The 13062-nt window shown below is 40.8% G+C and overlaps 1 protein-coding gene across 3 annotated transcripts in view; it reads left to right on the top strand.

Annotated features, from left to right (window-relative positions):
* The window catches only part of LOC123594092 (nuclear RNA export factor 2-like), a 34475-nt gene extending 27487 nt beyond the window's left edge, over nt 1–6988 (top strand). For all 3 annotated transcript variants that reach the window (XM_045470704.1, XM_045470706.1, XM_045470705.1), the window contains 11 exons: nt 1524–1560; nt 1958–2026; nt 2112–2167; nt 2293–2400; nt 2522–2580; nt 2692–2807; nt 2900–2942; nt 3497–3569; nt 4078–4260; nt 6524–6584; nt 6724–6988. In XM_045470704.1, the coding sequence (XP_045326660.1) occupies nt 1524–1560; nt 1958–2026; nt 2112–2167; nt 2293–2400; nt 2522–2580; nt 2692–2807; nt 2900–2942; nt 3497–3569; nt 4078–4260; nt 6524–6584; nt 6724–6768 (850 nt within the window). In that variant the 3' untranslated portion in view covers nt 6769–6988. The remainder of the gene's footprint in view (nt 1–1523; nt 1561–1957; nt 2027–2111; nt 2168–2292; nt 2401–2521; nt 2581–2691; nt 2808–2899; nt 2943–3496; nt 3570–4077; nt 4261–6523; nt 6585–6723) is intronic.
* Nucleotides 6989–13062: the final 6074 nt, after the last annotated feature.

Here is a 13062-nt window from a genome sequence, read left to right as displayed (position 1 = left end):
GCTGAGACAGGCCTCCCTGCCTCGGTGGTGGTATGGGGCTTTCTTCAACTGTTCTGAGAAGGGCTTTCCTTCTCTTAAACGAAATGTCCCCCCATCTGTCCCAGGTTTCCATGGTGGCTTTGTGCCTCAAGGCCCTGGATGGCTTCTCTCGTTACATCTATTTCTCTGGCCATATGCCAGGAGCTGAACCTTCTTTGGGAGAAACTAGGGTTCCCTGAGTCAAGGGGCAAGAACTGGACCACTGCCAGTGAACAGAGGGCTTCCCAAGGTAGGAATGGAAGGCAGAGGGCAGAAGTGCTTGAGAAGACAGAAGGACAGGCCTCTCAGAGGCACTGCCCCCTATCCACCTCCCACATATGTCACATCATCCCATCTGGTCGTTCAGAAGAGCCCTGGGTAGCCTGACATGGGTATAATTCCACGGGCAAGGAATCTATTGAGACAGGCACAGGTGCACAGGGGCCATCAGGAGGGAAGGCAGTGACAATTAGAGGGGGACATGGACCCTCAGGCCCATGGTGAGCTGGGGCTTGACCCTCTGCTCCTTCTGGGGAAGGCCTCCTTCCCCTGTATCTGCCTCGTTTCCCATACCCAGCTCCAGCTGAGCTCACACAGGTGACAAAGTTTCAACCAGCATCCAATGGGCCCCCAGCCTATCACCTGCATGTTTTCCATTCCTACCTCAGGTGCCAGGGCCAGTCAGGGCAGATGAAGGAGAGGGCTGCAGCTACAGAGCCATTCCTCCCTTCTTCTCTCTTCCTCCCTGGCCCCCACCAACATAATGGAGCTTTTTTTCCTTTCACTTTGCTTTGCTTTCTCTTCCTCCTTTGTCACTACTCCCCTATGTCTCTCTCACCTTTCCCCTCCTCCCCTTACTCCCTCTTCTTTCTTGAACCCCCACCCCCTCCCCCTCCTTCCCTGCCTCCTGGGTCTCGCCTCACTCACCTCTCTGCCCTGGCATTCTGGGACATCCCTGGGAGGTGTCATGGTCCTGCAGAATGCTGGGCCCCTAGTGAGGTAGCAGAGCCATGGGTTCCCACCTCATTCCCTCTTCTGTCTGGAGTCTTCAGCGGAGACCTGGAGGAAGGAAGGGAGGCAGGGAGGGGAAGGGAGCCCCAGAGGCTGGGCTCCAAATGTTGCTCCTGGTGGCACTGGAGATGGGAGTCAGGACAGTGTAGGTGGGAGATACCCAGCAGGTAGGTAAGAGAGGAGAGAGAGGGAGAGAGAGAGCAAGAGAAAGAGAGAGAAAGTGATGGAGGGAAGAAGAGCAGTAGGGAATATGAATGTGAAGCTGTGGAGAGAGATAAGGAGGCTATACCTTCAGAGAGTCCATATGGAAGATGTTTAGTGCTCAGCAGAGTAGTGGACCTAAACCTCTTGAAATCAGAGGCTGAAATGGGAAAAGGGGCTTCTGGATGGGCAGAACATATTGGTCTTTGTTTATGGCATCAGTGTTTTAACACAAATGAAGAATTGCAACCCCAGGCTATCAACCACTTCTTTCTATTTTTGGTCTTGGACAGTGCCATCAGGGAATGTTTCCCCAAGTTGTTACATCTGGTAAGTGCCTACACTCATCATTGTCTCTTACTAACATTGATCATCTCCATATCTGCCCTCAAACTCATTGGTCTTGTCTAGATTGCATGTATCCATGACCTTTATGCACTAGGAAACATGGACTCCTGAAAAAGATAAGGATATTCTTCCTGGAAAAAATGTACACACACACACACACACACACACACACACACATTGTTGCATATAATAGTAGAGACTTCCAGGACCCCATGATGAAGACACCCATTGTAATCTTGCCCCTGGCAAGAAAGGGCATTTCTAGTGCCCTTTCACACCTGTCTTCTGACCCTCATCCTCTCCTGGGCTCATCCTTTTCCCTAAGTATCCAGGGCCACCTCCCTGGTCTCCACTGCTGACTTCCTCTTCCCTTCTCCAGGATGGCCAGACGTTACCCCCTGCAATTATCATTGACACTGATGCCCCATACTTAATAAAGTCCAGCAAGGTGAGGAAGTAGGATCAAACAACATTTGGGGTATTACAAGGGAGGCTTTATCAGCTACATAGTCTCAAATGTCTTTTAATTACAGGAAAGCTCCAGAGGATCTGAGAAAATAAAGAGTCTAATCCTGCAATTTCTTCAGCAGTAAGTACTTTAGAGACCACAAGAAATGGGGACTGGATGCTGAGAAAGGTCTGTTCATTGGGGTTCTCAAGTCTCATTTGAGGTCCAGACCCCAGAGATATACTATCCTCATTGCTTCCCCACAGGTACTATTTGATCTATGACTCTGAAGACCGCCAAGGTCTCCTCTGTGCTTACCACTACAAGGCCTGCTTCTCCCTGACTATTCCCTTCAACCCCAAAGATCCAGCCCCGTGAGTAGAAAAGCTCAGACTCTGATCCTGGGTTGTGTGACTCCCCAGTGGATGAAGGACAGCTCCTGGAAACACCCACACTGACCAGACTATCACCTCCTCTTCCTCTTTGTCTCCTTAGAAGCAGCTTATGCAAGTACTTCAAGGAAAGCAGGAATATGAAGAAAATCAAGGACCCCTGTGCGTGTTTGATGGGGAAGATTGTGCAGAGAAAGGGGGGGTGAGGGGGTAATCATAAGGCACAAGGTGTGGCAGCACCTGACCTTCACTTGTTTCTCTTCCCCCCTATAGATCTGCGTGTTCAGCTGCTGAAGCATACAAAACATGACATTGTGTGCTCCCTCAGCACACTGCCCAAAACTCAGCATGACATCAGCTCCTTCGTGGTGGACATGTGGTTCCATACGGTGAGCACCTGCTTCCTCCCAAGGGCAGCCCTAGAAAGCCACAGGTGGGTAGGAAGTTTAGGTGACTTAGCACCTGGGTTATTCCTTTTTAGGAGATGATGCTCTGCTTCTCTGTCAATGGGGTGTTCAAGGAAGGTGAGTATATGTTGGACCCCCTCTGCAGATTCCCCACTGCTCCCTTCCCTCTGGTTGGGATCCCTCTCAACTTTCTTTCCCCTTCTCTTCATATTGCAGTGTTCTCTTGCCTCCACTCAGCTCCCAAACCATCCTGATCTGACATGGGTCCATGCCCATCTGCCCTGCAGATCTCAGGCATTAGGGACACAGGCTATGTAGCTTGATGGCTCTCATCCCAGATCCTCACTCGGAGAAGGAGGGCCCATTAATTAAGCTTCCAAGTTTCCTCATTTTCAAAATGGGGCTAATAACACCCATCTTTTGTGTGCCTGTGAAAATGCATCAAATGAATTCATAAAGTTATTTACACAGGGCCTAGCACATAAAAAGGTCTGTGTCACTGGGAGCAGACTGTTCCTATTGCCCTCCCCATTCCCGGCATCCTGACTTTCATAGAACAATTGTACCCTTCAACATGAATATCAAGTTAAACTCTGGGGAATGCTATGTAAGCATGTGAAGCATGTTCAGTTCTAATGAACTGAACAGTTGCTTGTTGTTTGTTGTTGAAGTGGAAGGAAGGTCTCAGGGTTCTGTTCGCGCCTTCACCCGGACCTTTATTGCTACACCTGCCAACAATTCCAGGTGAGTGCTGTGTGTGTGTAGAAACACCCCATTCAGCTGAGATTCAGGGGGTTGGGAATGTAGCACTGTATGTCCTTGAGGTTTTGTCAGTATTGTGGAAAGTATTATTCTTGCCTAGTGGTTAAGAGCGTGGGCTCTGGAGTCAAAGCATTGTGTTATTTTCCTGACCCCAACATTCACTAGGTGAGTGACCTTGGCCAAATCACATAATCCTTCAGTGAAACAGCATCTTCCTCTGAAAATGGTATTAGACTATCCTGCCCCTTGGACTGTTTTTGCATAATAAATGCGTTGGGTTTAAACTTACAAATCTAGTGAAGCTAGTAGACAAACTCTCCACAGGTGTATCTGTGGGAGGGCTAGAGTTACCACCCAGGGAAGCTATGGGACAGGCACAGTTAGGGGTATGGAAGGAATCTGGTTGCTGAGAGACAGTGGCAGCAGGGTCATTGTTAGGGGTATGGGATTGTCCATTTGTCAGTTGTCTGAGGGTCCATTTTTCCTCCAGTTTATGCATCGTGAATGACGAGCTGTTTGTGAGAGATGCCAGCCCAAATGAGACTCAGAGTATGTCCTCCATCCCAGTGTCTTCATCCACTTCCAGCTCTGTGTTCATCCTCTCCAAGGAGCAGCAGGAAATGGTGCAGGCTTTCTCCACTCAGTCTGGGATGAAACCCGAGTGGTCTCAGAAGTGAGATTGGGTATACAGGGGAATAAGAGGGAGCTGGGAGAATAAATAATAGGAATGCATAGGCAATTTGAAAAATAAGTATTTGGATATTTTGCTTCCCCAAAAAAGAAGGCCTATGAATAAAGTATCCTAATTTTATGATGATATATATTAAAAACTTTTAAAACATTATAATGTTCCTATGACAAGACCTTGCATATGGAAAATCCTAGGTAATTCACTAAGAAACTATTAGAATATCGATACACAAGTTCATTCAAATATGTTGGAATAAACTGAAGACCTAAAAAATGAATAGACATGCTATGTTCATGAATTGAAAACCTTTTTAAGATAGAAATACTACTTAAAGTGGTGTACATATTCAACATAATTCGTATCAAAATCCCAGTTTGCTGCTTTCCAGAAATTGATAAAGTGACCCTAAAATTCACATTAAAATGCAATGAATTCAGAATAGCCAAAACAATATTTAAAGTGAAGAATAAAGTTGGAAGACTCAGAATTCCCAATCCTCACAATTTTGAAATTCATTGGTAAGGTATTATAATCAAGATTGCATGGTACTAAAATTTGGGTAGACATATAGGTCAATGTAATAGAATTAAGACTCCAGAAATAAACCCTGACATTTATAGTCAATTGATTTCCAGCTAAGTGCCAAAAAAAATTAATGAAGAAAAAAAAATTTTCCCAACAAATAATGCTGAGACACCTGGATATCCACATGCAAAAAAAAATAAAAAATAAAAAATAAAATAAATTTGACCCATGCCACGCATATCAACTCAAATTGATTAAAGACCTAATGTAAGATCTATAACTATAAAAACTCTTAGAATAAAATATAAGTGTAAAACCTTCATGAACTTAAAATAGATAATGGTCTCATATATGACACGAAAACACAAGCAACCAAATAAAAAACAGACAAATAAATTAGACTTTATCAAAATTAAAAGCCTTCATGCATCAAAGGACACTGCTGAGAAAATATAAATACAACCTACAGAATGGTAGAAAATATTTGCAAATCTCATATGTGATAAGGTTTACTATCGAGCATACCTGAAAGACTAACAATTCAATGATAGGAAGACGACCCAATTTAAAAATGGGGAAATTGTTTGATGAACATTTATCTTAAGATATACGAATAAATGGGCAACAAGTACATGAAAACATGCCTAACATCATTAGTCATTAGGGAATGCAAATCAAAAACAATGAGATACCACTTCACAGTCATGAAGATGGCTTTAGTCACTAAATGGAAGATCAGCATAGGTGACGATGTGAGTAAATTAGAACTCTCATATATTACAAGTATGAGTGTAAAATGGAGCAGTGGTTAGGGAAAACGTTTTGGCAGGTCCTTAAAATGTTAAATGAAGTTACCATATAAACCAGGAATCCCACTGTTAAGTATACACCAAGAGAAATAAAGATATGTTCACTCTAAAACTTGTACAGGAACGTTAATAGCAGCATCTATAATAGCCAAAAAGTGGAAACAACCCAAATGCCCTTTAGCTGATAAATGGATAAACGAAACTGGTACATTCATATGGTAGAATATCATTCAGTCATAGAAAAGAATACAGTTCTGATGTATGCCATGACATGGATGAGCCTTGAAAACATTATGCTAAGAGAAAGAAGCCAGCCTCAAAAGGTCACATAGTGTATGATTCCATCTCTATGAAATGTCCAGCATAGGCAAATCCACAGGGACCAAAAGCAGATTAGTGGTTTCCAGGGCCTGGGGAAAGGGGAGGAATAGGGAGCCATGTCTAATGTCTAGGGAGTTTCTTTTTGAGGTGATAAAATTATTTGGGAATTAAATAGTGGTGATGGTTGAGCAATCTTGTGGATATACTAAGAAAACATTTGTGCACTTTAAAATGGTATGTACACGAAAATAATAACACAATGGTATGTACATTATATCTCAATAAAAAATGATTGGAAACTTGTACTTTTAATAAATTTCCATTTATCTACTTGAATGTTTTTCTTTATCAACATATATTAAACTCCCTTGTTCTTTGGAGAGCTCTAATTTTCTGTTTTGAAGTCTAGTGGGCATGGCAATTTGTGTCAATGTGATAGACATTTTCACTAGGTCTTTCTTCACCATTACACATAGTGCTCATACTGGTGGTACATGAATACCAGCAAAAAGGTGGCATATATTTAGCATCGCATGGTCAGCGTCTCTGTACTGTGGTACTAATGGAAGTCATCTGTCCTCCCACTCCAGGTGCCTTCAGGACAATGAGTGGAACTACACCAGAGCTGGTCAGGTCTTCACTATGCTCAAGGTGAGGTCTGGGATCCATTAGGTTGGTTACAGATGGGTGCTTCTGGGCCTTCAGGAAGGCCAAGAAGGTGGAGGCTGGGTAGCCTGGGAATGAAACTCTGGGATCTGGCTCTTCTGACGTCCCAACTCCTTCCCTTCAGAATGAGGGAAAGATCCCAGAGGACGCCTTCAAGCAAATCGCCTAGAAGAAGCCTTGGATGTCCACATCATCTTGGTTGTCTTTACTCCAGCCTAAGGTCATGTTCATGGCTGGGGATGGAGGCCAGGCTAACCATGAAACCAAAGTTATCTTTAACTAGCAGGCCAGGTGACATAACCACCTGAAGTATTAGTTGTTCTGTGTATTTCCCCCACTCATGATTGCTGTTTATCTTCATAATAAAGAGTGATTGATGCTGCATGTTGTATGTGTGTCCTAGATTGCTCTTCCCCTACCCCAAGCATGAGGCAATGGGTCCAGGACTGAAAAGCCCTGCCCTCTCCTCCACATTATTCACACTGGCGGCCCCTTGCAGGTACACCAGGCTTGACTTCATAGGTAGTGTGTCAATAAATTCTGATGAGAAGGGACACACACTGCTTTCAGGGATTGGTCTTTGGAAACAGTGTGGCTCAATCAGATGCTCTACCTGGAGGCATGCAGAAGCAGCCATGTGACCTGGAACAACAGGGGCTTTGCAAGGGTTGCCTACTGGCTAGTGAGGGCTGTGGAAGGAAGGAAGATGAGGACTCACCTATTTTACTTCTTATTCCTGATCATTTGAATGCATTCAAAGGCACACCATCAACAGTTTTATGATTTGCACACAAGTGAATGGGAAATGGGCCTTTTCACACCTCTCACCATGCTTGCATTTGTCTTCTCATCCATCCACTCTACTGCCCCCTCATCCTTTCTGAAAGTGCACTGTAGGAGGGATCTCACTTCAGCACCTGAGAGTGAGGGAGAGTCAGACTGTCTCCCCAGTTAATTTCTCAGACAGCTGACAAGGGTGCTCTATATCCATGTACTTGGGGTGGGGAAGGGATTCAGACATTTTGCTTCATTCCAGACAGACAACAGTATCATAGAATCTCACGTTATGGCCAGTTCTGTAGGACCTTTCTCAACGACTGGCAATTAGAAGTTCAGAATTGCAGGCAAGAGTTGAAAGGGACACTTGTACAATTTATTTTCCATGCTTCTGTAACATTTGGACTTTAGACCACCAGCAGGCATTTTTGAAATGTTTGAAATTAAAATAATAACAGTAACAAATTTCAAGTTGCCATCCTATAAGTGATGACACAGGTGAGGTACCACCAGTTTACAAATTATGCCTCTATTATCAGGTCTCACACAAGTTATTTCCTACCACTTGCCACTTTACAGTTCTTTATGTACATTTACAGGAGGAACCCAGATAGTGGTGTGTGAATTTCTTGGAAATGTGAACTAGGAATAATTGCTATTACATAAGGAGTAATTCCATGTTATTCCATGTAGTGTCTCAGTGATCAAAGACAAGAAGTGCAAAGACAGAGACTGCAGTGCACACCTTCCAGCCACATTGTGAGGAACAGAGGCAGCCTCACATGTTAGCAAGAAATTTCAGTATCTGGCTCAAATTAGGCTCTCCAAGTTGTCTGAGTTCCCTCATGGGCAGGGACCATGGTACCTATCTCATGGCCCCTTTACTTATTTTCTCCACATCATTACATATACATCATGAGGTTTCCACATCCTTGGCCTCATCCCCTAGCTAACTCAGATGCCATGGTCCTCCAGTCACTCATTCTTCTGCCAATCCTCCCAATTCCTTTGGTCCCTTGGTACAAAGGCATCAAGTTTATGGACAACTCCAAGATGCACTTATCACAAAGGCTGCTGCTGGAGATGGCTGGTGGACCCCTCACTGTACCCTATCATGACCTAGAAGCCTCTGTGACAAAGGAACCCCAGAAGCAGCTGCAGGAACTCCAGGAAGAGCAGCCTTGATGATGACTTTTTCTATCTCCAAGTAATTTCTGTGCCTTCACTAAAAATCCTTCTGATGCCAGTTTGTTACTCTGCTTCCAACACTTTGTCCCAGATCTTGCTTTGAACTAATACCCTCATCTCTAGGATCCATGCCTGGGAAGTCCACCCCTAGCTCTAGTGTATAACTTCTGTTTAATCGTCCTAAATATGGATTCTATTTGCCTCCGTATAAGGCCTTAATGTTACCATTTTTTAATGATCACAAAATTTATCTTCAGGCACTGCTCCTTATTTCTATCACCCTATAACCTCTGTGCTGGATAAAGTCAGTCATTGGATGTGATCACATCACCCCTTCAGTGACTATATCCAAGAGCAGAAGTCTTAGACCTAGATCATGCAAAATTAGACACTGTCCCACACCCCAGCAGTATAAAATAAAGCAGGGAGAAGTGCTGTGTGTAGCACCCTAACTTGCATCAAAGAAAGGTAGTAATGGTAAGATGGCATGATTTGGGGGGGGGAGGGGTTAGGAAAGGCAAGTGTCTGTGTCAGGGTCTGAAATTTTGCAGTTTTAACAGGATCCCACTTGTGATGGCTAATTTTATGTGTCAACTTACCTAGACTGTGGTACCCACATATTTGGTCAAACATTATTCTGGATTTTTCTGTGAAGATAGGTATTAGATTAATATTTAAATCAGTAGGCTTTGAGAAAAGCAGGTTACTCTTCATTATGTGGGTAGGTCACATCGAATCATTTGAAAGCCCTGAGAAAAGACTGACCTTCTTGAAGGAAGAGGGAATTCTGCCAAGGAACCACCTTCAAACTTGAACTGCAGCTCTTCCCTAGGTCTCCAGCCTTCCAGCCTTTCCTGCAGTTTTGGGGCTTGTCAGGTTCCACAATACCATCAGCGAACTCCTTAACTAAAAACAAAGAATGAACAACTATACACCAACAAACTGGACAACCCAGAAGAAATGGAAAAATTCTTGGAAACATACAACCTACTAAGATGGAATTAGGAAGAAATAAAAAAAAAATTGAACAGACCAATTACTAGTAAGAAGATTGAATGAGCATGAAAAAAAATCTCCCAATGAAGAAAAGTTCAGGACCAAATGGTTTCACTGGTGAATTTTACCAGTTATGGAAAAAATAATGTCAATCTTTCTCAAACCCTTCCAAAAAAATGAAGATGAAAGAACACTCCCAAATTCATTTTATGAGGACAGCATTACTTTTATATCAAAACTAGAAAAGGACACTACCAGAAGAGAAAACTGCAGGCCAATATCCTTGATGAATTTGGATGCAAAAAATATCAATAAAATATCAGCAAACCAATTCCAGCAACACATTAAGGGATAATTCACCATAATCAAATGGGATTTATCGCTGAGATGCAAAGATGGTTCAACATATGTAAATCAGTAAATGTGATACATCACATCAGTAGAACAAAAGAAAAAATTATGTGATAATTTAATAGATGCAGAAAAAGCATTTAACAAAATCCAACATCTATTCATGATAAAAACTCACAACAAATTAGTTATAGAAAGAACATAACAAAGGCCATATATGACAAGCCCACAGCTAACATAATTCTCAAAGGTGAAAGGTTAAAACCTTTTTCTCAAAGATTAAGAATAACACAAAAGTGACCACTTTGACCACTTCTACTCAACATAGCACAGAAGTCCTTGCCAGAGAAATTAGGTGTTAAAAAGAAATAAAAGGCATAAAATGGAAAGAAATAAGTGAATTTATCTCTATTTGAAGATATTATTTTATACAGAGATAATCTTAAAGATTTTACCCAAAGTTGTTAGATCTAATCAATGAATTCAGTAGTGGTAGTATACAAAATTAACATACAAAATTCAGTAGCATTTCTATACACCAACAGTGAATTCTCTGAAAAAGATATAAAACAATCCCATTTACAGTAGCACCAAAAGCAATTAAACTTAGGAACAAATTTAACCAAGGAGGGGAAAGATCATTACACTGAAAACTACAAAACACTGATTTAAGAAATCAAAGAAAACACAAATAATTGTAAAGGTATCCTGTTTCATGGATGGAAAGAATATTGTAAAAATGTCCATACTACCCAAAGCCATATATTCAATGCAATCCCTATCAAGATTCTAATGGCATTTTCTTGTGAAGGAAATGGAAAAAATAATCCTCAACTTTATATGGAACCACAAAAGATGCTAAATAACCAAAGCAATCCTAAGAAAGAAGAACAAACTGGGAGATATACATTTCCTGATTTTAAGCTATAGCACAAAGCTATAGCAATAAAAACTACATGGTATTTGGCATAAAAACAGACACATAGACCAATAGAACAGAATTGAGAGCCCAGAAATAAACCCAAGTATATACAGTCAACCAATATTTGACAAGCAAACCAAGAATACACAATGGAGAATAAGGTATCTCTTCAATAAATGGTGCTGGAAAAATTAGATATTCACATATAAAAGAATAAAACTAGACTTCTATCTTTTACTATAGGTTTTGTAAGACCTAAAACCATAAAACTCCTAGAAGTAAACATAGGGAGAAAAGCTCCTTGACATGAGTCTTGGCCATGATTTCTTGGGTATGACACCTAAAGGGCAAGCAACAATATAAAACATAAGCAAGTGGAACTATGTCAAACTAAGAAGCTTCTGCACACACACACACACACACACACACACATAAATAACAAAACAAAAAGTCAACCTATGCAATGGGAGAAAATTTTACAAATCATATATATGATAAGGGGTATCCAAAATACATAAAATACATTTGCAACTCAATAACAAGCGATCCAATTTAAAAATGAGCAAAGGCCTAAATAGACATTTTCCCAAAGAAGATAGAAGTGGCCAACAGATACATGAAAAGGAACTTAACTTAGAGAAATCCAAATCAAAACCACAATATGATATCACCTCATACATGTTAGAATAGCTATCATCAAAAAGACAAAGAAATATAAATGCTAGTGTACACTTGTCTACTCTTGGTGGTGTGTATAACCATAAAACAGAAGAAACTCTGCCATTTGAGACAACATGGATATACCTTGAAGTCATTATTCTAAGTGAAATAAGTCAGACAAAGACAAATACTGTATGACTTCAATTATATGTGAAAAAAAAACACAAACTCATAGAAAAAAGATCAGATTTGTGGTTTCCAGAAGCCGGGGGTGGGGGTAAGGGGTGGGGAATTGGATGAAAGTGATCAAAAGGTACAAACTTCAAGTTATAACATTAAAAAGTAGTGGCCATATAATGTACAACATGATGACTATAGTTAACACTGCTGTATGGTATATTTGGAAGTTGCTAAGAGAGCAAATCCTCAAAGTTTTCATTACAAGAAAAAAAACATTTTTTTTCTTTTTACAATATCTGTGTGACAGGATGGATGTTAAGTAAACTTATTGTAGTGATCATTTCACAATATATATGTCAAGTCATTATGCTGCATACCTTAAACTTTACAGTTCTGTATGTCAATAATGTCTCAAACTGAAAGAATAAAATCAAAAATGTATACTCATACACACATGCATGCACACACATATGCTATTGACTCTGTCTGAAAAACCCTAATACACCACGTAATGCTGAAACTGCTACTGCATGGATCACATTTTGAGTAGTAAGAAACTAGAGAATATCTGGCAAGTGAGCACATGGCTTCATTTATAATAATGTTCATTTCAGCATTGTTTGTGAAAGAAAACTATAGGAAAAAAGAAAATGTCCATCAAAAGTGGTACAAAAAATGCATTGTGATTCATTCTTACAGTGTAATATTGTATAGTGGTAAAAATGAATGTCTTAGACCTATAGAAATCAAGCCATATATACATCTTAAAAATATAATGTTGTATCAAATTATCAAATGGAAGATTAATATATATGTATATGTATGTATGTGTATATAACATTTTTATTTATTTATTTATTTATTTATTTATTTATTTTTTGTTTTGTTTTGTTTTGTTTTTTTCAATATATGAAGTTTATTGTCAAATTGGTTTCCATACAACACCCAGTGCTCATCCCAAAAGGTGCTCTCCTGAATACCCATCACCCACCCTCCCCTCTCTCCCACCCCCCATCAACCCTCAGTTCTCAGTTTTTAAGAGTCTCTTATGCTTTGGTTCTCTTCCACTCTAACCTCTTTTTTTTTTTCCTTTCCCTCCCCCATGGGTTTCTGTTAAGTTTCTCAGGATCCACATAAGAGTGAAACCATATGGTATCTGTCTTTCTCTGTATGGCTCATTTAACTTAGCATCACACTCTCTAGTTCCATCCATGTTGCTACAAAGGGCCATATTACATTCTTTCTCATTGCCATGTAGTACTCCATTGTGTATATAAACCACAATTTTTTTTTAATTTTTTTTTCAACGTTTATTTATTTTTGGGACAGAGAGAGACAGAGCATGAACGGGGGAGGGGCAGAGAGAGAGGGAGACACAGAATGGGAAAC

Source organism: Leopardus geoffroyi, chromosome X (genome assembly GCF_018350155.1).
Source record: "Leopardus geoffroyi isolate Oge1 chromosome X, O.geoffroyi_Oge1_pat1.0, whole genome shotgun sequence".
NCBI classification, from domain to species: Eukaryota; Metazoa; Chordata; class Mammalia; order Carnivora; family Felidae; genus Leopardus; species Leopardus geoffroyi.
Note: the sequence above shows the minus strand (reverse complement) of the source record. Positions and strands in the feature narration are given on the sequence as shown.